We start from the raw sequence: 26549 nt of genomic DNA, 5'->3' as shown, positions 1-26549 counted from the left end.
CCCGACCCACAGGTAGTAGTGTCAGTCTGGATGTAGCACATTAAACCAGGTAATAAACCTACCCAAAGTCTAGCTGGGGCCAAAACCAGAAATGGTAATATTAAAACAAAACAGAACTGAACTGCAAATATACCCTGTTACCACAGACAAAAATTTAATCTGCTGAAACACGATGACTTTTAAGGTCATAACTCAAGATTTAATATTTCAACATGAAAAGAAATTCAAGCCGTTCGACTTATTTGGGCTTCTGAAAGAAATGCAAAATGTCTCTGTTTAAAAATTGCTCGTAAATGAGAAAAACAAATCAATATATATTAATTTATCACCCAAAATAAAAAAAAAACCGTAACACACTCTTCATTTTAGAGCATGCTGCTCATTCAGAATAAAGACAGGACGAGGAAAGTAGAAGTACATTGCATGATGTAATAAAAACATTAAAATTTGTGATCATTAAGTGCACCATCGTACAGGAGTAGCGTGCTCAGAGTGGAAATGTTCTATACCTACCAGAATCCATCTTTATTAAAGCAAACAAATCTTTAGGACGCTACCTGAAACTGAAATCAGAAATAACTGTGCTCCGTTCAGCTTGCCTTAAGTTTCAGTCAGGTATTTTCCAGCTAGTAGCACCTGGATGCCTCTTCATGATTGTATTCCAGGAATCTTTACATCTGCGAACCATTTTTATCTAAAAAAAGACTGGCTTTTGCAATCCTTGCAATGCTTATCCTAAACAGATACTGCAAGTAAACTCTGTTCTGAGCAGCACGAGTTGGGGCTTTTTTTTTTTCAGAAATCGGAGAGCTGGACTTAGGTTGGCAGTAGATACAGTACAACAATTGGATGTATTAAATAGTTCCTCAAAAAAGTCTGAAAGGAAGATTTCCCTAAAGACTGTTTAAAAAAACCAAATCAAACCAAACCCAAAACACTTCACCCGAGATCTGTTCAATCAATCCTTCTCCTGAAGTTTGGAGCTTGCCAACTTTAAGAATGGCAGGGAAAAGGAGAGAGCGAGGTGGAGAGGAAACAGAACGAATTTATTCCCAATTTGTACCGATGAAAAGCTTCAAGTAAAAGGAAATCCACTTGTTAAAGATCCTGCTACATGCACAGTCCCTCATCAGTTGAAAGCCACAGTAGTTAGCATTGGGTGTAACAGCAGATTTATCATTCATAAAAAAACACTGGCAACGTTCCTTCATTCTTAATAACTTGCATCCACGGTTTCTGTTTAGAAGCTTCTTAAAAAGTGTTTATGGTTCTGCACATTTCATACCAAACAGGAGGGAAATAGTAAACGTGTCTTCTTTCGACACAATCCCATTCGGTGATCCTTTCCCCAAGAACTCAGTGTCATTTACGAGTCTGAGTCTTCTTTGGCACTGCAGGTCGCTTGGCTTGCCACAAGTGGTTATGGATAGTGAGAGCATCCACGCTGACAGACATGGTTTTGGCTGGAATCACGTTAAACTGTTTTCTGTCCGAACTGTACTTATAAAGTTTGTCAATCATTTTCTTGGTGATGCTCTTTGGCCCTGTTCCCGTCAGCTTGTAGATCTCTTCAGTGTCAGGATAGTAGCAGTAAAGTGCTCTAAACTGGCAGCCAGCATCCCGGAACAAAATGATGTAGTGGTTGGCATCACATTTTTCTAGTTCCTGCATTTAAAAACAAGCAAACGTATCCACAGATTGGTCACAGTGAAAATTCCCGTGTTATGCCAAACTTTCAGCTTTGGTATATAGCTGAGTAAGCGTTTAAAGATTATTTTAAACCCTACAGCAGTAACTATGATTCGTCAGTCCTTCCACAGGCTTACACTACAGGAAGATGTTTTCCCCAAGCCCATACAGTCATGGGACGTAAAAGATTCTCAAGAAAAGCACATTTTAGGCAATGGCATCAGTGGGGTTAGGAAACGAGGATTACAGATGCATCTTAGTGTGAGTGCATTAATAGCTTTGTATTTTAATGTTTACCTCCAATATTGAATTCTTATGCGGTTCATTCACTTTTCCAGCAAGACAGCAATGAGATATAGCATTGTGAATAATGTGTTTGTTTGATTTGCTGCTGGGTTCCTTAAATAATTTTGGACCTAAGGAAGATAAAGAAGTCAAAATTATTTGCCCTACATTTCTGAGCATCCAGTTTTTCAATCATCAAAAGTAGAAAAAAAAAAACCCTTAATTTTTTTCTACAGTAACTTGAAGATGTTAAACAGAAAACACTTGATGATAACTCAAAAATAACAATGTCAAATACACCACAGCTTTTTACCTTGCTATTCATAACAGATGCGCAAATTAAAGCAAAACAGTCACCTGTGTATTCTGCCACTGAAGCAATAGAAGATGCTGTGGAAGCATTCTCCCAGTCTCTTTCTGTGTTTCTGCTAGGATTTCTGCTCAGTATTGGTAAGGACTCCATAGATTCAACTCTGTTGGGGAAAAGAAACACTTAAATAAAATATAATAAAAATAATTTAAAGAAAAAAGCCAAGATGTTTTTTCCCCTTCTAATCTTCAATCAACTCATCCGTCACTGGCCCCGAATCGAGCAGGCTATTGTCCCTTTTCCTCCTCCAAAACAGTCCCGTTCTCCCTGCTAGGTTATTAAAGCAAAAATTCTATTATTCTTTAGGGAGAAAACAAAATTACAAGTTTGTACAGAACACCGGAGTTGGCAGCCACATAAAACAGAAGATGAATTCACCAACTGCTATTGTGCCTCTATGCTGGCGAGCTAAAGCAAACAACACTGAATCCCAACGCTATTTCATAACATGGTAAAAAAAAATTAAAGAATAAAATGAAGCCTCTCTCTTCACCTCTGAGATGGCGTGCCACCAGAGTGCACGCTTTCGGGTTCAGTTGTTGCTGCAGAGGCCAAAGACAGACTGGAACCAGACTGAGCACTGCTCAAATTATCAGCTACGAAACAAAATAGAGAGAAAAATGTGAAACACATTTTGTTACAGCAGACTTGCAGGCTCTGTGAGAGCAAACAAATCAGTGTCATTACGTGTGGAAGAACACTTTGTCCCTGAATCACTGTAGGATTCTTCACGATGGACCGACTTCGGTCTGGGTTTTTTGGGCTTTGTTTTGGGCTTTCCAAGTCCCTGCTCCTCCAAAATTTGCTGCTGTTTTTTCCTTAGATACTCTTGCTTGATGAGTTCTCTTCGAGCTTTCTCCTCTTCTTTCCGTATTCGGTCCTCCTCAGCTTTGCGACTGAAAAGGAAACACATTACATTCAACACACAATAATTTTCCTCATCTTAAAAAGTATTCTTTTCCACACGTTATTACCGAGCTTCATCTCTTTTTTGTTCAACTTCAGCCTCCAGCTGCTGTTTCCGAATCCGAGCCTCCTCAGCTTTGCGCTGCTGTTTTAAGAGGAACGCTGCACGTTTTTTTGCGAGCTCATCTTCTGCTTTCTGTTCATCCTGCAAAATTCACAGGGATAGAGAGTATTAAAGAAAATCGATTAAGCTGGACATCACAAGACTGCTGAGGATTCCAGGAAGATTTCAGGAAAACATAAGCTATTACTTAAGACATTAAATTCTTCCCGTTGCACTCTGTGATTCTTTTGTGCTAAGTATTTACAATGTTTGGGTTTCTTCTATTTAAGAAATAAAGGAAAAAAGAAGAAAAGCAAAGTTAATCCCGGTTCCTAGTAAAGTTAATGAGACCGGATTTCATAAGTTAAATCAAAAAATCTTCTCTCCACAAGCAATTTTTTTTTCCAACGCCCTTTTTAAAAAATCCTAATATTGCAACCAGGATGTACTGCTTTCCACCAGAACACTGAAGAATGAAGTGGAAAAAACTTCTAATGCTGGGTAAATGTGTGACAATAACCAAATACACACAGGTAATGTATCTACCTTGAAGAAGAACCCCACACCAGACTTCTGGTCGCCTTCACTAATGATATCTGTAGAGCTATCCTGGCTTTCAAGTTCTCCTTCATCTGGAGCTTTTAAGTCCGACAAGTCCACTTCGATGAGATTGGCCTTGCTTCTCAGGGGCTCATCCACTGGGACATTTTCTTTTCCTGAGCCATCAGAAGAATTCAACCCCGTTTCCTTGAAGCTGTTATTCACCTCTTTGCTCATTTCAGAAATAATATTTGCATCTTTGGAGGTGGAGAGAATGAGTGCCCGTTGATTGCTCTCATCGTGAAGTCTGTAGGTGTCAAAGAAACACTTTTCTTGAGAACCACTTCCAAGATCAGGACTGCTTTCCAAGCTGATTTCTGTCGGCGTCTTTGACAAGCTATTGGATGGAAATGGTCTTAAATGTGGTAAAGTTTCTAGACTTGGCGTCGGGGTTTTAACACGTGTCGAATTTTGTTGTCTGTCCTTTGCGACCTTCAGATCAGCCGGTCTTCCTGACCGAGGACCCCTTCCTTGACCAAATCGAGGTGGTTTACGAAGACTGTTCAATCCAGTTGGAGACAGAGGCTCAACAAAATGAATTGATGGTTTTATCTTTTGGTCCTGAGAGTTACTTCTGGTTCCTGGTGATGGCACTGATGGAGATTTCATAAGCAGTTCCTGTTGCTGAGAAATCTTTAAGATAGCCTGCTGAAGTGTACTGATTGTTTCGTTTAGTTTCTCAATAGAAAGATCACATTCATTTATATCCACTTCAGTAACATTGTCTTCTAGGAGGGCAACAGAAATAATTTTACTTTTTTCCAAATCATGGAGAGCAGCAGAGTCTTTTGGTTTATGTTGCTCAGCAAAAGCTATGCTTTCTTGCATTTTTACTTTTGTTACCTCTTGAGAGTCATTAAGCATTTCTTCTCTCTCCTCCTCTTTGACAAGAAACTCCTCGGATTTGGAACCCAAAGAAACTTCATCCAACTCTTCACCATTGTGCCGAGAATATTCTTTCGCAAAATGTTCTGGTTTGAGTGCCTGTGGAACATCAGGAGATTTCCCTTTTTTAACAACGTGCAAGAAAGCTGCCTTGCCCAATTTTAGTCGTTGCCTTGCTGATAAGGCTTCCATCTTCTTCTTCTGAGCTTCTATTGCCCTTCGTTTCTCTTCCAACTGCATATGAAGCTGCGCCAATTCAGAAGCTAAAAGATTAACATTATCTTTATTTTGTCTGTTGGGACTTTGTTCTCGCTTTTGTTTCCATGTGGTCAGTGGTGCTGGGCAGCTTTCTGATCCATCTGGTGTGGTCTTTTGTGAACTACTTGTGCTGGACTTTGTTTCATAGCTATTTAGCCTCTGAAGCTTCCGTTCTGCAAAATTGGTCATTCGGACACTCCCGCTAGCCACTGACACACTGCTAACTTGAGAAATTGTACTCAAACAGGGGCTGGAACGCCCACTAGCATCATCCTTATCTTCATGTTCTTTTACCTTCATATCTTCCTGCAGTTTTGCAGATTCTTCCTCACCGATGTATTTAGCGACGATAGGATGGTCATCGAGGACTACCAAATCCTGCTCAGCATCTTCTATGTCTAAGAGATCTGAATCAGAGTCCTGTCTCACCATAGTCCACGTAGTATCCGGAACACGCAGGTTGAGGCTTTTCACATAACTTACATTGACTTTACCCGCTATGTCATCATCAGATTTAGCAGCATGAAGAAAAAATCCTCCAGAGGACAGCTCCTGAGCGGAGGGATCTAAACTGCTACTCGCCAAAGGTCTAGAAGCTTCCAACCCTGCTTCCAGCAAAGCCACCGAGTCTGCAGCGCTAGGATCTGGAACTGGAGTGAAATCAGAACTGGAAATCGGAGTAAAAGTCCTATTGAGGTCATGGTCACGGTCACCATGACTGCTATTTGTTTTCTTGCGAATCAAAGACAAGTGTCCCTCGTTTAATCTCTTTGTTATAAAACTCCTTTGTTTCCCTTCCCCACATTCATCCTCTTTATTGATTATCTGTTTTTCCTTTGCTGGTTTTAGTATAGCAGGCATTAAGGGCTCCAAGTGAAAACTGTCCGGTTTGCTTTCTAAAGTCTCGCTATTTGTTTTTGGAGACCACGCACTTGCAACTATGCTGGGCACCCTGGCTGAGGCATTCGGCAATTCAGGATCACCACGGTTTGGCCTTTCTTCAGATCTGATTATTGCAATAAGTTCCTCATCTTCATCCTCAATTTCAACGTTGTTCAGCAAGCTCTTCCCGTTCGTTTTCGTTGATGTAGGATGCGGCTGATTTTTCGGAGTGACATTAACAATGTTTGAAGCAAGACTGTCCTTGCTGATTGATCTAGCCAGACTAATGCTGTCACCAGACCCAGGGTCCACATCACTGCTGGCAGAATGATGAAGAGCAAATGGTGTTGGCTGAGACAGAGGCCTAGAAAAGATAAGTTACAATCTGTTGAACGAAGGACCATGATATAGACAGCTAAAATTCTTTCCTCCATTTGAAAAATGTATCCTGTATCAAAAGTGTCCAGCAATACTAAATAGCAACTCCAGATACTTAAATTTACAACAGTGCTTACTGACAATCACAACCCTAAAATCAGTCATTTCTGGAAATGTGCATTAAAAGAAAACAAATTTAAGCAACTCTTGGTCCCGTTTTAAGGAAGTGATGCCACATTACCACAATGAAATTTTCACAGTGTCCTTTCATTAAGCACTGTTGTCATACTGAAATGCATGGGTTACCTGGGTTTCCTCTCTGGCCATGCAAGAATTGAACCTCGTGGCTGCCCATCAACACGGGTCAGAGAATTGGAACGATGACGATGACCTGAAATGTGTTTTAAATGGTTAACTATTTAGAAATGGTCTTTAAACCAGCACTTTTACAGGTATTTAATAGCAAACATAATAAACTCCTTCACCAAGAGATGGCAGCAGAAAACAAATTTGCTGAAATATTAACCAAAGCCAGACAGGCAAAGCTTGAAAAAAGACTGCTAGGCTTATGAACAAGTGGCTTTTTCCGTACAGAAAGGAATTCACAGAATTGACATTATTAGTCTCAGTTCTTTCACTTGAGATCCTGAGAAATAAGCTCATTCATGAGAGGAAAAATTAAAAAAATCTAAAATCCAGTAACTTTCTTAATAGATCTTTAAAATCTTTTAATACAGACAAAGATGATTTATGCAAACTAAACACGCTTGCCACTTGACTGACTGCAGTTTAATTCCATTTTAGATCATTCACACTTACGAAATGTCATTTTTATTCATTACTGTATTGACACTGATGGTGACTGCCTGTTGAAACGCAAATTCAAGGCAGACTTACCAGGGCTGTCTTCTCCCTGTAAAGATTTTTGCTGCTTTTGTCTCAAAGGGAGCAGTGGATGGGAAGGGCTAAAGGCAGGGCTTCCTCCTTTACCACTGATTCAGAAAAGCAAAAATTCATTACTATTTTTTTTCTATAATGAGAAATTATATCGTTGCAAAGTTACACTGGTAATAGCTACCCCCGCCCTCTTTAAAACACAATAATATATCATTAATTTTAATGTTGAAGAAGTTACTTAAAGAGAATAAAAGGTTTTCACATTTAACAACGCAAAAGTAAACCTACTGCCTGAAATCAAACCTTTTAAGCTTCTAAATACAGCAGAATTAAAATGTAGCTTATGTAAACAGTACATTAGAGACAAAGTAAAGGCCGAAACAACTTGCCATTGAACTTAGGCCAGCTGAAAAACCTTGTCATTAATCTTCTTGTACATTATTAACCTATTTAAGGTTTGATTTTTTTTCTCATCATCATTCATAGAACACAGCTAGTAAAGATGAGCTCCTTGAAGAGTTCTTATGTTTCACATTTTTTTCAAAACAGAAATTAGACTAACTTCATCTGTAACACAATGGTGACATTTACTGGTGGGGTTTACTGGCATTTGCCAAACAAAGCTCAAACATACCAGTGCAAAGCATTTCTCTGAACTCGAGAACTGAGAATACTTTAGAGACTGCACACAACTCAAATTCAGCCAATTTGCAGCAAAATCAGAACACTTAGCAGCTGAAATTCCTAGGTTATCCAGACTGAATCATAAATTGAAGGTCAGTCTAAACAATATGAAACCAGACTTACAGATAGTCAGGCTCCTCGGGGTGCAGGTAGTACCTACTGCAAGCTTCAGGGCCTGCCTGAGCCGAGGGCTGCAGCTCCGCGGGACTCGTGGTAGCGGGGCTGGCCATGAAACTGCGCTTGGTTGCATTGGAAATAGGAACAGGCGGGCGACTGCTCTTTTGCTGCAACACTGTTTTAACTGTACACACATATATAACATTAATACAACCTATAGTGGCCGTTAAAATAGCAAAACAGAATGGGAAAAGTGTTCAGACTGCAGTATGTTAGAATGAAAACTTTACGACACAACACTAAAATGAAACCTTAAGGATTAGTCTTTATTTAAAATATGTATCTTAGGTGGCCTTAATGGAAAGAAAGTTACAATTAAGCAATTATTTTAGGGAAAAAAAATTACCTCATTCAAAAAATTAGAACTCAAGTGGATCTAGGATTAGCTTTCCTTCCATTTTTACTGCTTCCAAAGATCCCCAGCAAGCAGAAAGTGTGGGTAAAAACAAAACTCCAAAGGAAACACCACTGTGCAGTTTCACTACAATGAAAGTATTTTTTAAATAACACGCTAGCATTTATCAAGAGCTAAAAAACTTACCATCTTTTATTTCCTGAATATCTCGTGGTTGTACAAAGTCTGGTTTGACATTCTCAAACCACCAGAAGAGTTCCGCAATGAAGACCATGACGTTAGGCTAAAACGGAAAAAACAGGAAAAAACACAGCTCACAGTCATAAAATACTTACGATTTACCTCACTTTATTTTAAAATATATCCTTCATTATGTTTCTTACCTTTAAAACCAAAGGAGCATATAACATGTCCTCCAATGTGAGGTAAAAGCATTTGTTTAGATACTCATTTGAGAATTCTCTCAAGAGTTGAATATTATAGAGGCTGTCTGCAATTGATGTTACCTCCTTCAAACAAATATCTAGAAAGGTGAGAAAGAGGAGTAAAAACACCATTCCAGTGCATTAACCTTCCACCTACAGCTAACAGGAACACTGCACACAGGAACTTCACAGACTGCTTATGCACCAGTATTGAATATTCATTGGCTCCCCGTGACATTTCTCTACCTCTTAAATACCAGAGTGCTTTAAAAAGGAGGAAGAAAACCACAAATAAAACAGTACCAATTTTGCGTTCATTTTAGAATCCAGATAGGATTCTGTCTGTCACAGCAACAGAAAAGGTAAGCAGGCTACAAAGAACACACACAATGACAAAATGCAAAAGCAATTAAAAACAAACACCCTCATTCGCAAATAGTAAAAGGTTACTCCTAGGATTCACAGTGCTAGTTCCTTCTGAAACCATTCAGGAGCTCTGCAAGGTACAACATGTCTGAGAATTTAGAAACCAATACAGAATGAGGATTTGTAGAGGCTAAATGCAACAAGGACATTGAATTATTAAAAAAAACAACCAACACCATTATCTGGGAAATAGAACTCATGTTTGTGCTGAAGAGTGACAACTGCTGAAGCCTGGGAGAAACTATTTTAAAATCTAGATTTTAAAACGTCAAATTACATACTCCTGCAGAAGAACATAAGAAGGATCAGCTAATAGTAGTCCAGCACCTATTAGACGCGTCACATTTTTATTTGATAATGTATTTCTAGTTCAGTTTTCAAAGACTGAAGAAACGTTTGGTGTTTTTTTAGAAACCTTTATTACATACCATCTAATTTCATATGCTCCGGACAATAATAGTGTATCACAGCTAGAAGAGCAGCACCATCACTGCCATCCTTCATCAAGTCTTCAAGCAAAGGAAAGTACGGCAATTGCCTGCTTGAAAGATGGTCTCTTCGGTAACGCACCTAACGAAAGAAAGCAAGGGTTCATATGATGGCAACAAGAGGGGAAAACAGAAAGAAAAGGAATTTTTGTTAAGCATTGGAAACTCTTTACGGTGGATCCTTTACAGCATTCTGCTCTCAGTCAAAAAACAATTTACAGCTTGTACTTTACTCTCAATGGAAGCCAATTCTGAAGAATACAGTGCTCCCCTTTTAACCGTTCTCCTTGTATCTGGAAGCATCCTAGCGCCATTCACACATTTTAACTTATTACAAGCAATTTAAGTAAAAATCCTTCCACACAGATGCATGAATGCAGCAGATCCAAAGAAAGAGACACAGGTAACTAGGTGAAAACATTTAAAAGCTTGGGGGAAAAAAAGACAACAAACAAAAACCCAAAAGAGAGCAAAAAATAATTCAGATGAGTTGGTGATTTCTCATACATCCACAGACTTGCCATCATGTCCACAGACAGCAAAGATCTCTCAGAGAGATTCAGAACATCGTATGTCTGCAAGCCAGTACACAAATACTAACGTCATGCAAAAGAAGAAAACATGGCCTTTTCCAAAAACAGTCAGCGAGAGGAGCAAGAAGGCCTTTGAAATCAACGGCAAATCTCTCCTTGATTTCACTAGAAATCAACGTCTCACCTTTCTGCAAACCACCCCCCAGCCCTCACATAATGTGGAGCACAGCTGAAGAGCAGTTAAAAGCCAGTCAACTAAAGAACAAATCTTGGCATTGCTTCTTGCAGTTTTTGCAAGAGAAGTTTTGGTGTTGGGACTTACTAAGCACCCACACAGCAGCTAGGCTGGAAGGCTGTATCTAAGTTTGAGCAGCAAAGCGGTCGGGCAAGCAAATGAATGATGAATGCACTACAGAGCCTGGCAGGAACACCTTTCAGTGCTGGAAAAAGATTGCTTTTACACTCTAGAGCTTTACTGCCACTGAGCATCTAACAACAAACTGTCTCGACTGATGGGCTGGCCTAACATGCAGATACACAGAGAATGCATTTAATCGTTAGAGGAAAGTTGGATTTTACCAATGGTATCACACGCCTCCCAGGACAGCCTGGGAAAGCTCTACACAAACACACACAGACTCATACGTGGAATTCAGGATGGCACAGGCTGAGAAAAAATACGTTCAAAGGAACAACGATCACTTACAATCAGAGTAATAAGAACCCGTTTCATTTATTTATTTGGCACAAATATAAACGTGCTACATTAACTTCCCTGGCAAAGGCAAGCAACTCTAAAAACTAAGTCTACATGCTAATGCTAGTCTTCCTGTCCTTTTACCAGGTGTAAGTTATGTTTTTCCCCAGCCTGGAGCACTCCACAAATATGTAATGGAATGTGAATCATACTGTACCACTCGAGCATACTCCACTGGTTCCAGCATGCAGTGCGACACGGCATGCATCAGATCAGGCTTACACAAAAAGAAACAGTGAGACACACGATGGTGATTATTCAAATACGAACATCAAATCAAAATGCATCAGCAACATCCATTATGCACTGGAAATGTGGTCATTAAGTCCAATAAAGTAAGGATGCACACTAAGGTGAACTGGGTAGCTTAAAAGGTTCATTTATCCACTTAGTCAAAGTAAGCATTTAGAGATAAACTTCAGAAACTTCTTTCTAAATTTTAATTTCTCCTGTATGCAAAGTAGATGCAAATATTTCCTTTCCAATAAGCTTAAATGGAATTTAAACCAACTACAATCAATACTGAGAACTAAAATCCTTGTTTATTTTAGCCTTGGTGAAGAAACAAATTTATCAAGGAGTTTTTTTAGTGGACTTAATTTATTACTTTTTACTAAACTAGTATTCTCATAACCATTCAGTCTTTTACACTGAAAAATTCTGAATTCTTTCCTATAGTCTAAGCCAAGATTTGTGGTTTGTTCTCCTCCTCCATACATACAATGACATTTGTATGCATTGAAGTGCAGAAATGGGTGCTACTGCAATACAGATAACTATACTTAAAAAAAAAACACCACACAACAGAAGAAATGTACAAGTGACACAGTGTGACAACTGCTATGGAGACTGCAAAACCTGTCAGTAAACCAGCATGATCTAAGTGGTAATGGACCAGCAGTGAGACAACCTCGATTTACTCCTTCCTTTACACCCAACTTACTCAGCAACATCCCACAACTCAATTCCATCCATAAAAGATAAGGGAGAGGAGTGGGACTGAGCTCTCTGTGGAAAGGCAGAGATTTTGGGGACAGGTGATGGCCCCGTCAAGTCTGCTGTGTCCAAGAGCGCTGCTCTTTGAGATCTGCAGCTGAAACAACAGCTCTCACCTCCCCAGAGAGAAAACGAAAACCACCAAATCCAGACGAGGGCTATCAAGGCTAAGGAAAGCAAAGGAACGATGAAAAACCTCTGCAAGTTGAAATAAAGCCAGGAAACTTGGCCAAAAGCAAGAAGGCTTGTATTTTAGAAGTATAATTTTATTCTTTTATATATAAAAAAATAAAGAATATAAGAGTGGAATTGATATTCCATTTTCATACTTCACCATAAAGAAAAGAAGTATTTTGTTCTGATATGTAAACTGTCTTTCCTCCCCTTGTGCCAGCTCCAGTCTCGCTAATTTACCACACAATTCCAGCAACCATCCTAACGGGTCCAGACTGGTTTGTCAAATCTTCTCACCCCATCTCAATGAATAACTGTGTTCTGGTTTTACAAACCTGTGCAAGAGCATTATTTAATGAACTTCCACAAACAGTTGGGTATCTTAACTATGAATTCAAAGACTATGCAACCATTTAAACTGACCAGCTTTTATATCACCTTAGTGCTGTGATGAATTGCCTACTTATAACTAAAATAGTAAATGCAACCACTCCAACTGTTATTTATTTTCTAGTTTTTTTGCTGCTACTCCATTCCCCTCACTCCTGCACTGTGGAAACAATTTTGAAATGCTGTAAAGTGATTACACTATATGCTGCATAGTATGCAAAAATCATGTTATGAAAACTAAGCCTGAGGACCCAAAAGTTTCTAGAAGTTTGGTTTTGTTATTTTAAAAGACTGCCTAAGAAACGTTGTAATGGACGCAAACACTGAAGAAATTTAAAAAGCGATGATTTTGTGGATGACAACTGGTGTAAAAGTAGTTCACTTACAGGTACTAATTTCCAATACCATTTGGAAGGAGACTGCTCAGGAAGCAAGGAAAGGAACGTAGGAATAGGAAAGGAACATCAGCAATGCAAGTTAAAAGCAGTAATATTTAAATGCACTTCAGCAATAAACACTTTCATATTTTAGAGAGGTTGCAGCCCAGAAATTTAGATTTAAAAATATTAAAATGAGACCCAAAAGTCAATACAGAATCAAAAAGTGAAAGAGATCCTTCAGATCACAACTCTTAAATTAAACAGCTCTGTAGCCCCTTACCATCGAAGGAGATTGTTTTACAGAAAAAGCACATAAAAAAACCTTTGCCACTAACAGTAAACAATTGTGCCTTGTTCACATGTCATATTTCAATCCCCTCTGCACACCAACGCCAATTGGAGGCAAGAACGTAGTTTTTCTTAAGGCTTGATTAAATCATAAATTGGGAGCTCAGGTAGCTGAGATACATTATAGCTGAGAAAGATCTCTTTTACATTCTCCAGAAATGAAAGTGTACTATATTTTGCAATGCTAGTGCATTGTGATATAACTTCAAGGGAAAAAGGTGGAAAATACTACAAACACACACATATAACATTTGAATGCCAAGAGTATGCTTACTAGATAGAACTTGAGTAAGGTTCTGAATATACATTAGACAATTAACCCATGCAAAATGAGCATGACCCACGAGCTTTCAAAATATGTAACATATATTTTGTGCTGTGAAAGCCGAGTCGTATTTATCCACGTAAAGTTGACACAAGTTCTTTTAAGTTGAAACAAGTTATTTTAGTTCAACTGAAACATACAGGAAAGTCAGAAGATACCAGTGGGCTTGAAAGGAAAGGAAGGGCACTGATGATAGACTCAAACAAATGGCATGCACAACATCTCACAAGTTTCAAGGACTGGATGCCTCATTTCTCTGACAAAGAAAATACTCAGGTACTTATATTTAAACCCATTAATCATCAATATAGAAAATATCAACTGAAGACAAATCTGTTTTACCTTTTGGTGTCCTGGACTTTCCATTAGTTGCTGTTTTAATTTAATCTCTTTTTCTGTTATCTCTCTCATTTTAAGGTTCACCTAAAAGGGCACAGCATAGAAAAGATATTAAAATACCTCTGAATATACGTTTCCAAAAGTCAAGTTTTCTTCTTCCTCCCCTTACTTAATGATCAATCCATTCTACAAAGTTCATAGAACAATGTGTTACAACAGTTTTCATGACCAACTATGTTACTGGCAGTAGCTACAATCGCAACAAGGTAATCCTGGGTTTGCCAGGAGCCATCCTCTTTGGAAGGTGACTCTGTGTCACTCTAAAGGGTTTCAGTAACTTAACCTCCACCCTGTGAAATGTTTCAATATTTCTGTTAAATGTATCCAAGCTAGTCAGAATTGAGTCTGTTATTTAATGTGAAACAAAGCATCACTTAAAATAAAAAACCCTCATGGCAGCTTGTCTGAAAATAAAGAACCCCATTTCTACAGTTTTCCTAACATAGTTCTTAATTATCTTCATTTTAAAACTTTCTTGAAAAATGTACCAGCTTTACTGCAGCATTCCTAAGAAAAAGAAACTGCATTTCCCTGCTAGTCTGATTCTCTTTCCCAATGTATATGGAAACTGTGGGAAGTCAAGCAGTAAGATGAAATCAGGATATGTTGCAGTAGTAAGGGAATCAAGTACCACTAATAATAGTCTGTATTAGGAGGATCCAAAACCAACTACCATTGGATTTGAGGTAACAAGTAACAACACGGTAATTAAAGCAGTTCTCTTCTGAAGTGGAAAAGATGATAGAAATGCACAGGTAGGAAAGATGGAAGGAAAACGGTCATCAGAACTTTTTTAAAAATCTGAAAAGTGACACTAAGAAACAGCATGTTTTTCTCAAAGTAAATTTTACCTTGTTAATCCAGAAAACCATTGCATCCTCCAAATCATAGGGCAGTTCTTTTGAGGCACTGAATGTAGAGAAACGCTTGACGCTAGCAACCACCTTTTCAATGCTGATCATTTCCACAGTATAGGCCATCATTAGAGCATCGATCATTGCCATGTGAGAACTCTGAAAGAAGAAAACAACGAGCATGGAAAAATAAAATCCTTTAAGAAAAAAAAATTACATACACTAACTGTACTTAAAATGAAAAATTCCTGAGGTTAGTGACCTAGAAATTAAGAGCTCTTCATTCTATTAACTATTTTAACTAGCGTTAAATAAAAAGAAGATCATTAGGTGGATTTAATTAAGCTAACCATTTTGATTGGTGCACAGCCCAGATCAGATTCAGACACAGGTGTATCATCACTCTCCATGACGTAAATCCCTTTTCGAGACAGAGCCTGGATCACCGACTGGTGTCCCTGCAGCGCAGCCACCTGATCCCCCTTCAGAATGAGGCTGCAGACACGGCAGTACAGCTCACTGGACAGCAGCAGCTTGATGACCGGGGGTTTAATGTGCTCCTGCTCATACTGGTCTATGTAAAATGGGTCCTTCAGCTCCTCTGGGACATTGTCTGAAACAACAAAGAAAAGTTTCGACACGTGGCATCAGTTATAAACAGAAGGAAACATCTTCACTTAAATTCAAAGATAGCATGTGAAAGAACAATAAAAATATATCAAGCATGAAAAACACAATGTTATTAAGTCAGCAGTTTCGTATTGCAAATAGTTTGCAATAGGCCTTTGTGCTTACAGTTAAGGAAAGCAGATACAGTTGGCTCTCGCCATGTACATACTTGAATAAAAATCCTATACGTGACCAGTCAGCTTTGTCGAGAGTCCCTTTCAAGAAAGCACTTCAACACAGACAGAAGTCCCACTGTCCTCTACCCATCTCTACCCGTTTCCCTGAATAGGAAGCAGCTTAATCCCAACGATACACTATCACCTCATTAGTGCATATTATTAGTACTTGAATTTTATTTGGAATTATAAATCATTTACTTGGATCACAGTTTAAAATGCTCTGTGTATCAGATGGGCAAAGTATACGTAACTTCAAAGCAAAATTTACAGCTGCTTCAAGCAATATCCCAAAACACACGTGCATAGCAATTAAATAACTGCAACACTCAGTCACTAAGAGGGGCCAGCCAAACACTGATAAAGTGTACAGTAGTTCTAAACCACTAAAGTTTATAGAAAGACCAAAATACCTGACTAAAACCTTGAGCCTTCTACAAACGGTTTGTAAAACACTGGCGTCTCCAGTGAGTTGAGTGTCTGTGCTTTTGAAGACAGAAGTATTGAAGCAACTACTGCAGCTTTTCAGCCTTTATATAAAAATTAAAGCCTATGAAGCAAAACCATTCCACGTAGATTTGGATTCAACATGAATTTTAAACCAAGTCTAAAATTAACTCCTTTTGGAATGGCAGTTTCCACAAGTTGTCTCGTGGTTTTATCAAACCAAACACAGATCCTGAATGTAGTAATTTAGAGACAAGTTAAAATAAACAATACAGAAGACTTCATCCTCACACAGCACTTCTTCCCCACCACTTCCCAACCCTCATAGACTTCCACTTTTGCTACAGATCAGCGCAGCTTCATAGCTGGCAGGAAAGGAAGGCCCTAACAGCAACTACCTAAATATATATAAATATATATAAAATATTCTGATCACTCTAAACACGTCAAAGGCATTTCACATCCATACATTGGTAGATGAAGCACTGCCGGTGCTAAGGGTTGTAACACAACACACAGCAAATGTAAACTGTTCATAAGAGTTGAAAGTGAAAGGAAATGCTGCTGTAAGCAATAGGTTCTTGATATTATTGAAAAGACATCAAACAAGTTAAAAATAGCTCTGTCCCAAAATAAATCTTTCTATTCATATTCAGCAATCAGACTAGAAGCTATTGATCTTTATAATAACCAGCAGTCTTCCACTCCAGGAAATAAACTTTCTAGCCTCAAGCGTGTTGTCTTAATAGAAGCCTGACAATTCATAGTTTTCAAACATAAAATTCTATCTTATGCTATCCAGTCACTTCGAAGATCTTCCCCAGAAGTCACTTCAACAGTTCATTTTAAATACGTACATCTACACTTTGAAGAATTATTAATTTGGCAGTGTATTTACTTTTCATTCAGCTCATTTCCAGAATAATTAAATTTCCCCATTCGAAAAAGCTCCTACCCATAGCATCTCTTCGAACTGCAAAATAATTTGTGCACTGCATTTAATGTTCATAAAGAGAAGCTGAGACACAATGTTATCAATTACATGCGCCAGAAGGACACCTCACTCGAATAAAAATATGTAGTAGAACAGTGTTGTTGCGACAGTTCTAACAGCTTCTCAGTTAGTCATACAGTACTGCCCCTACTTCTTAAAATGGAAAGCTTTTCTAAGTTTTTAAAAATTAATATCCCAGTTTTTCCTTGACGTGACACTGAATGCTGTGACATATGGACTATATACTGAAGACGGTTGGAAGAGACACAATAAAACTCCACTGGCACTACACAAGTAGCATTTGTTACTGTGGGTATCCATTTTCAGTGGAAATGGATACTAAATTCAAATATTTTTAATCTTCTTAACATTAGTCAACCCGACCTAAAATCAAAGGCTGTTGAAAGCTAATTCCATTTAACAGTCATTGCCACTTCCAGAAGGAGAACTCGAGCTTCCATTTCTAAAGACTGAGGAAAGATCCAAAAATCAAAGCATAAAGCAGCTCACAATTCAACATCTTAGCTTCATTATATGCACCTACACCTTTAACAATCAAAGATACATTGCTTTTTACCAGAACTATTTGTGAAAGGAAATAGTAGAATACTAGCTTATAAAATATCCATTAAGTAGCACATTCAGCAAGAGCTTTAGCACCACTGCTAGTTTTAAAGGCTTAAAAAAAAATTATGCAAATTTGAGATGTCTGAAATGTGAAGTACTTAGAGGAGGGGTTTAGCAGGAACATCTGCCCTCCACCAGCTCCAGGGTCCCCGCAGCGCAGGGCAGCCGAGGTGACCGGTTGAGAGGATGGACAAAGAGCCCTGAACCTCCGCACAGCACACATGGCTCAGCCGGGCCTCTTCAGAGCCCTTTTCCACATGGCAGACTGTGATTATTTTATAGTTCATAACTACAGAAAGCAAAAAGCATTCTCAGCACTAACATACCAAGTGATACAATCTATCTTTACACAAACTATTAAAACTGTTGGAATACGATGCTCAGCTTCCTGCGTAGCAGTGGCACTAAGAATTCCCACATTAATTTTCATTTAAACTGGCAATATTGGAATGATTTTTGAAAGCCTTTTCAAAGCTTATAAATGGATCTAGTTCTTCATTATGAGAATCCATATATATATATATATATACACACACACCTCATCTCTTGGTTACCATTCTTTAGTCTGAACATCCAGTCAAGGGATCTGAAATCTTTTAATCTTTTTCTTCTGTACTGAAGAAGCCCCTAACTTCCTGTTTCTGATCTCCATATAATTGTTTAAGGACTTAATGGATTTGGATTGACCAAGGTTAAAGATACAGGGGTGTGGAAGGGAATTACTTCTACTACCAGGACTAATAATTTGAATGCTATCATAAGAAGTTACTTGGTAAACATTAATCCTCCCATAATTGCAACCTATTTCATTGTAAACACTTGTCAACTTTCATTTTCTACGTGATGTACACAACACTTCTGCTGACTAAATTTGTGTATCTGTGACAGAAATGAACAGTTTTGTAGCTACTTTGATGTCCTGACTAAAGGCCCACAGTTCTAAGATGTAAAAACCACAAAAAGAACTCAAGACCTCTAATACTAATATTAGTTAGTTATTACTAACATTAGTTAGTAATTAACTATTTAATTCAAATGTACTATGTATCGGACATAATCATACAACCCACACGGCAGACACAAATAAATGATAAATAAATGGCAGGAAAAGCTGTAATGCAAAAAGGATGCTATAGAAGTACAGAACAGAGTTGAGAAACTTCCCAAAATCATAGCTGTAGATGGACTGCACACAATGCCATTACCACAAACAGAGTAACACAGCCTTCCTAGAGAGCCACAGAGGGAAAAAAAAAAGCGCTCTAATTGTGAGATATCTTCAATATCTGAAATCTGCATCTGAAAGTGCAACATAAGAGAGCTATCTAATCTTTCACATCTCTGCTAATTACTTTTATCTGTGGTATAACTCCACATAAACCACTTGCAGCACCCAGGTCTGCTCATGACCCAAAACTCCCTTAAAAATGTCAAAATTGCCACACTGTTCTTGAAGTCACAAGGTATTTCTGAGATTTTTGGCTATTACACACGCCATGGATACACACACAGCCACTGGTACAACGGATACCTTTTCTCCCCAGTCTTTATGGACTGGGCAAACTCCAAACATGTCACACACTTTCTGCTTCCTCACAGCACAACGTGTCACTGCTCTTCTGGAGAAAGTGTCCCAGTCTGAGTCCCAGTTTCTATAAGCATCTTTTTCAACACCTTACTATCATGACCTATAACAGAACTCAGAAAAATTCTGTTCGTTAAAAATGACATTTTTAGACATTTGTACTTGGGAATTTGGAAAAATCAACATGAAAAATTGACTTCTGCTCAATTAACTTCTAAGCTACGGCTACAAAAATTTCTGCTCAAGCCCTTTTAACAAACCGTACCAAAGTGAACCAAAAAACAATTAAGCCATATCCTTTTTCTGCTTCTAAAAAGATCTCCAACACGATCTTAATTCCAAAAGGAAGTCACTTTTATGGTATTATTACACATTATTGAAAAGCTTGCAAACACCCTCTGTTTTTCCTAATGTGCTACACAAGCTTTACAGTTGCCACTTTTAGACCAACTGAGGTGTTCAAAAGACATAAAGCTTAAAAACTACCAACGTTTTTATAGTAACTTAACAACAATGGCACATAACCTAATAACCAGCTCTGTGAAGGCATACATCATTAATTCATTTTGTCCAACATTTTCTATCAAGAACTGTTGAAGAATTTATCACACTACACTCAGTATCAGAGTTGACTGGATTTCTTTCACACATGGATTTTATGTAAATTTTATACCATGTTACTTGGTTGCCTTGCAGTCAGCTTATTTACAGAGCAAGTACGTTCATTTCTGCTGTTTCCCACACTTATAAAAACAAAGTAACAACATATTTTTTCCAAGTTCCAGCACCATGAACTCTTACAAGCTCTTGCCCCACTGAGACTACTGGAGAGATACCTCTACCAGATATTTTTGTAAGAGATTAAAGACTCAAAAATAAACCATCACAATTCCTCATTAAGCAATTATTTTGGTCTGTTCCACCATATCCATGAGCTTAAATCTCTCAAAAAACTGTCAGTCCCAAGCATAAATCATTGTGTAAAACAAGTTTAGAGGATTACAAAAATAACTTCACTTGTGACAGCCATCAGAGACACAATAATTGCCACTCTCCTCTCCTTGCTTTAGTGTAGGGACCATTTCTTTACCATCTCACTTACAAAAATCCTATTCAACAATTATACCTGATTATGATTTGATAAAGAAAAATAGAGCAATCTGAACAAATTCTACTTATCCCTTGAACTGGAGAAGTGGATACACCCCAGATCTTATTTTACCTCCAGAAGCATGAAGAACTGGTTTCACATGGAGAGAGAGCCAAAGCGTCCTGGTAAACAGAACAAAGCGTATTCAAATTCTGAGTAGGATTTCACCAGTGTCACTACCTGCTCACACAATTATTTAGCACTGCATGGATGTCCTCTAACCTGCAGATCACAAGCACGAGCTACACTTTCTCAGCAACTAAGACCACTTGCATTATAATAAAAACATTCTTTGTTGGTTCTCATGACAGAAGTGTATTATAAACTATAATATTATAAATTATAACATTAGGCATGAAAATTAACATACAACAGGCAGAAAACAAAACAACCCGAAGACTTTGTATACTGCTGGTGAGAGCGACTGCACTCTCATTACCATATCTTTTGATCAAGTGTAAAGCCACAAACCTGGATGAAGGAGAAGAGACAAAACAGTAATTATAGAGTTCTTCACCCCCGTAAACTTCACGCAAGCAATATTCAGTGCTTATGAAACAGACATTACTAAAGAAACAAATGTTTAACTATGAATATTTGCAAAACACAGCAGTTTTCTTAAAAATATTTTTACTACGGACCTGAGAAGAAAACAGACAGAGAACAGGAGCAGGGAAGCCAGGAATTTAGGAAATTTAGCCCAGGAAACATGATCACACTGCCTCTACCAACTGCCTACCCACCAGTATCCATGGGTAGCTATTACAGTATTGTAAAACCTTCTTTAACAGGTATTCACACACAGAATCACAGAATGGCTCGGTTGGAAAAGCCCTCTGAGATCATCATGTCCAACCGCTCCTGTCTACCCCCTAAACCATATCCTTAAGTACCTCGTCTACCCGCTCCTTAAACACATCCAGGGATGGTGACTCCACCACCTCCCTGGGCAGCCTGTGCCAGCTTCTGACGACCCTCTCAGTAAAGAACTTCCTCCTTATCTCTGACCTGAACCTCCCTTGGCACAGCTTGGTGCCGTTTCCCCTTGTTCTATCCCCCATCACCTGGGAGAAGAGCCCAGCACCCACCTCTCTACAACCTCCCTTGAGGCAGTTGGAGGTGGTGATGAGGGCTCCCCTCAGCCTTCTCTTCTCCAGGCTAAACAACCCCAGTTCCCTCAGCCGCTCCTCATAAGGCTTGTTCTCCAGAGCCCTCACCATCCTTGTGGCTCTTCTCTGAATCCTATTAAGTACTTCAAAGACAAAAAAAAAGCCATAGCTTTCATTTCCCCTACAACACATTACATTAGCATTTGACTTTCCTGCCTGTATCTTGTTTTGGGTTCACAGCCTTCTCTTCTCCAGGCTAAACAAGCCCAGTTCCCTCAGCCGCTCCTCATCAGGCTTGTTCTCCAGACCCCTCACCATCCTTGTGGCTCTTCTCTGAACCCTATTAAGTACTTCAAAGGCAAAAAAAAGCCATAGCTTTCCTTTCCCCTACAACACATTAGCATTTGGCTTTCCTGCCTGTATCTTGTCTTGGGTTCACAAGAGCTCCTAGCCCTAATAAATAAGTAAAACACACCAAGTTTGTTTTGAAAAATCTGAATTTTACAAACTATTTCAAAGCAGCAGCAACATTTGTTATGGAAGGGGTTGCAAACAACCCACTTGCTCACTGTAAAACTTCCATATACTCCTTCCATATCTAAATTTTAATATTATACCCATGATGATGGATAACAATTTCTACAGATCCATTTATGCTGTACTAACTAAACCTGCTGAAAAATCAAAGTTTTTCACTGCCATTGTCTATTTTCCCAAGTCGTACCAAATGAAAACGCACCAGCTGTGTTCATTCTGACTGCTGTCGCTCGGAGTCCGAGGGACAGTGGCACTGAAGGACCAGGTCCACCCACCAGCCTCATCACCGCCGGGCAATCTGGTTCATGCCACCACCTGCGAAAAAGCGCGCTCTCCCATGGACAGATTCGCCAAGCCTCTCCAACCTCCCACACTCACCTCCTGCGAACTAAACTTGCACAAACTCAGAGGCACCCTTGCTCCTAGGCCACTTAAACGTTATGAATCGTGTTTTCACACTGCCAGTAAAATTCCTTGAATTTTGCGCATTTGGTGCTAATCAAAGTTTGCTGATGGAAAAGATAATTCTGTTTTAATCAAATCCCATTCCCTCAAACTACTGTCTCAGCCAAACAGACTTTATCATCTTTTAAGTGCATAGAAGGTTTCCAGATGTTTGTGCAGAGACTTCTAGTGTGATCCATGACAGCGCTCCCAGATTTATTTGGGGGGTGGGGGGGGGTTACACCAAATGGGAAAGACCTTCCTTCACATCATCCTTCCCCTCTGACTTCTGGCATTTGGACAAAGAGTTGAGATCTCCCTCTGGAGCCCAACTGTGACAACCACAGCCACCACAGAGAGACAGGAGTGGCTACAGGCCTCCAAAAACAAACCCTTCATCAGCCCAATTCCCATGCAAGAAGAAGGGTTGTCTCTCTCACAGTACTAGTGTTGAAGACAGAAGGGAGCTGTGCTCAGTTGTTTGGCTACCAAAATTCTCTCTCTTCATGGCCAGAAGGGGGGAAAAAAGGAAGAATGCATCATCAAATGAAACAGAGCCCAAACTAGGACTTTCACTCCAAATTACACATCAGGCACGCTCTCAGTAATATGGCCTTGAGGAAAAAAAAGAAAGGATGATCAATTTTCCTACTTAGATGCCAGCTTAGATGTGAAGAATTCAAATATCCTGTAACAGTAAATAGAAAACACTGTTTCAGGTAAAACCTGCAGTGATGACTGACTTCTAGTAAGAGTCTACACTAGAATCAAATTCCTGTTCTTGACCATTCGCACACTGCATGAGCTTAGCCTTACACAGACGAAAATGAAAACCAGGATATGCACCAGTATTTGAAAGATTAAGGCAGAAAATTATGTCAATTCACATTTGTCAATTCCAAATCTAACACTACGGAAAAATACTTTTTACTGAGCTACTTGAAGGAAGTTATAGAAACCCTACCTGATAAAGAGTTATTTCAGAACATACGACAGTGTTTTCATATTATAAACAGAGCAGCATTTTTTCCCTCAAAATGACCAGAACTAAGAAAAAAATAATAAAAAATACCCCAAAACCTTCATCTGCCTAGTGAGATTTTCTTAATAACAAATGCACAATTGCTTAGGAGCTGCCCAAGAGCCACTGAACACCACCCCGTATTTTACACAAAAAACCCCAGAGACAACATATATTAAGTTCAAATATTATTCAAAATTATAATCACACAGAAACCTTTTTAAATCCATCTCTCTGTGACTAAAAGAGGCTTATAAATTTCTAAGTATTTTGCAATGCTATTCCAGAAGTAATGGTTAATATGACAACGCCTCGCAGGAGCCATTTCAAAATCAAACTAAATTTCCATAGGCCATGGTCCTGAAAAGATACGCACACACAAAACCCCTCACTCACTGGAGCTCAGCAACCACACAATACCAGAAACTCCAGCAAAACTACTATTATTTACTGTTCATGGCATTTAACTTCTATTAAAATATAATCTGAACAAGGCCAGATACAAGCAGAAAAACTGGCAAATGCTTCGACAGACTTCTCTGCGCTAGAGATCACATCCTTGTCATTATGAAAGGTGGGTTTCTTTTCCAAAATTTTTAGCCAAAAGAAAACCAAGTATTTATTCAACGTAAGTTTGTGCTGCCAAGTGCATAAACAGACTTGCTGTTAACTGGTCCAAGATGTACAGATCCAACACTGAGTTGTGGAGACCCAGCAGACACTATTAAGACACACGAGGCCATGAAGCTCCTCTGCAGCGTAGGAGCCATGCCAGTCCATTTTAATTTAGGATGAGCTTTTTTTTTTCCTTTTTGAAACAAAGTCATAATATAAACAGTGCATCTCCATGCCTGGAATATCCATTTTATCCCTGATTGCTAAAAGCCTTCAGGAAACATTGCAAACAATTCCACCAACTGAAAAATACTTACACGAGGAAATATTCCTTTAAGTTATGTTTTACTAACACCCTCCCAGAAATACCACGTTTTTCAAATGTCATCTGATAAATGGGGATTGTCTCTTGTTGCTTGTAATGAAATATTTTGAAACAAAGTCATAATATAAACAGTGCATCTCCATGCCTGGAATATCCATTTTATCCCTGATTGCTAAAAGCCTTCAGGAAACATTGCAAACAATTCCACCAACTGAAAAATACTTACACGAGGAAATATTCCTTTAAGTTATGTTTTACTAACACCCTCCCAGAAATACCATGTTTTTCAAATGTCATCAAATGAAATACCTTCACTAATATTGAACAGTATAAAACTATGATTTTCTATTTTCCCCACAATCATTACAACTATTATCACACTGACAGAGCTGGAAATACTAAAAAAGAATAATAATTTGGAAAAATATTCCAACAAGGATTAATATTTAAGTGCAGGAATGGACTGCTTTTCTTCAGCCTTGTCACACAGTAAGCTAGTGCTAATCCATTAAGCATATTATGAGTTTGGTGAATTAGACTTAGATTAACAGGGCTACCTCATTTTCCAAAACAAGATTCTGACCATGTTTTCATTATTTTTGTTCTGGATAAACTAAAACTTGCAAGTATTCCATCATATTTCTTCATAATGAAGCTACTTAAACTCAAGACGTATCCAGTAACAGTAATTCAGAACAGACAGACAGATCTAGTTCAAAACAAAAGAGCAAATTTCATTAGATGCCAGGAAAACACTGTACAAATGATACTCCAAGAATCTTTATTTTTTCATGTTTTGACTGTAAAGGTTTATGACAACATAAGGGAAGGAAGAGCTCCTCTATCACCTGTAACTTGCTGTTTAATGTCACAGAACACAAACTGTACCTGTTTGTTCAGCATGTCTTATATATAAAGGAATGCTGCTGATCATAAATAGATTGCTTTTTAGCTCACTGTGAAACCAAAACTACAATCTGACCAAAACAAACCCAGTCCTAACCGAGCATACAAAGGGCATCAAGGTCTATGCATCCGCTGGCCGAGGTGACCAGACAAGGAAGCCCACTAAAGGCCCCACAGCCTGCATGGACCTGGGGCCTGCAAGCAGAGCCACACAGTTCTGTGGAAGAAAGTCTACTTCACTAAAATGAGGATTTAAACATTTTGAGGTATTCATTCTTCACAAGCACAGTCTGTGAGTGTTCACCACTAGGTTTGCTGATTCAGGGCATCTCATATAGCTCCATTATTCCTGTCGAAGGTACCAGGAAACATTAAACATTACAAAAACACAGACTATCATTTGATGATATTTAAAACAAAGGTGATTTGAGCCCAATTTAATTACTTCTGAAAAGCTAAGAGAGACAGAAAAATAGCAAGAACAAATCCAAGAATAACCTCCTGATAAAAGTGATCTTACCTATTCCGTAGGCTTTAGCACAGATCCATTGTAGATTAGCAGCTATTTTTGCTCTGGCTGAATCATAGAGCTCCAAAGGGACAATCTCAACCGCACTATCTGCCAGGGCATCCATTTTTCTTCTGGTACTATCTCCACCCGTACAAACATCAACATCCACCATCTAAAACAAAAACAAAAGACAGTGGACTTTTACACAAGCAATCGATCCCATCGTGTTTTTAAAACCACGCAGAGAGGAGATGGCTGAGGGCATGGCCAGCGCCTTACAGCTGGCACAATACGACAGGCTGAACCCCACAGGCCCAGCAGCCTCCGGGATTTTCATTAGAAGGGCTTATTTAGCAATTTAAAATCCCCTCGGAAATCAAAAGACATCTGAACCCAGGGCGAGCATCCCTTTTCTTGCCCGCCGCGGATGCGCTGGCGGAAAGCCCTTTGCCAAGGCGACGGGAGAAAG

General features: G+C 38.9%; 1 protein-coding gene across 1 annotated transcript; it reads right to left on the bottom strand.

The window, feature by feature from the left end:
- Positions 1–1141: 1141 nt before the first annotated feature.
- On the bottom strand, positions 1142–26252 carry CAMSAP1 (calmodulin regulated spectrin-associated protein 1). Its single transcript, XM_010188728.1, has 17 exons — positions 26090–26252; positions 15315–15577; positions 14962–15123; positions 14054–14134; positions 9749–9890; positions 8853–8992; positions 8656–8752; positions 8061–8238; positions 7254–7348; positions 6663–6747; positions 3900–6342; positions 3319–3455; positions 3032–3240; positions 2838–2940; positions 2332–2447; positions 1987–2105; positions 1142–1665 (listed from the first exon to the last, which is right to left on the bottom strand). The coding sequence occupies exons 1-17, from the start codon at positions 26250–26252 to the stop codon at positions 1363–1365; spliced, it is 4836 nt and encodes a 1611-aa protein (XP_010187030.1). The 3' UTR covers positions 1142–1362.
- Between the last annotated feature and the right edge of the window lie 297 nt (positions 26253–26549).

The sequence above is a fragment of the Mesitornis unicolor genome, unplaced genomic scaffold (assembly GCF_000695765.1).
Source record: "Mesitornis unicolor isolate BGI_N332 unplaced genomic scaffold, ASM69576v1 scaffold13347, whole genome shotgun sequence".
Classification (NCBI taxonomy): Eukaryota; Metazoa; Chordata; class Aves; order Mesitornithiformes; family Mesitornithidae; genus Mesitornis; species Mesitornis unicolor.
Note: the sequence above shows the minus strand (reverse complement) of the source record. Positions and strands in the feature narration are given on the sequence as shown.

Bases quoted from the DNA above. Each gene is read 5' to 3' on its own strand.
- CAMSAP1 (XM_010188728.1), bottom strand. From the start codon at position 26,252: ATGGTGGATGTTGATGTTTGTACGGGTGGAGATAGTACCAGAAGAAAA. The intron at 8,753-8,852 runs GTAAGAAACATA...TTTCCGTTTTAG, and splicing joins ATGCTCCTTTGGTTTTAAAG to CCTAACGTCATGGTCTTCAT. The intron at 1,666-1,986 runs GTAAACATTAAA...TTTTAAATGCAG, and splicing joins ATAAGAATTCAATATTGGAG to GAACTAGAAAAATGTGATGC.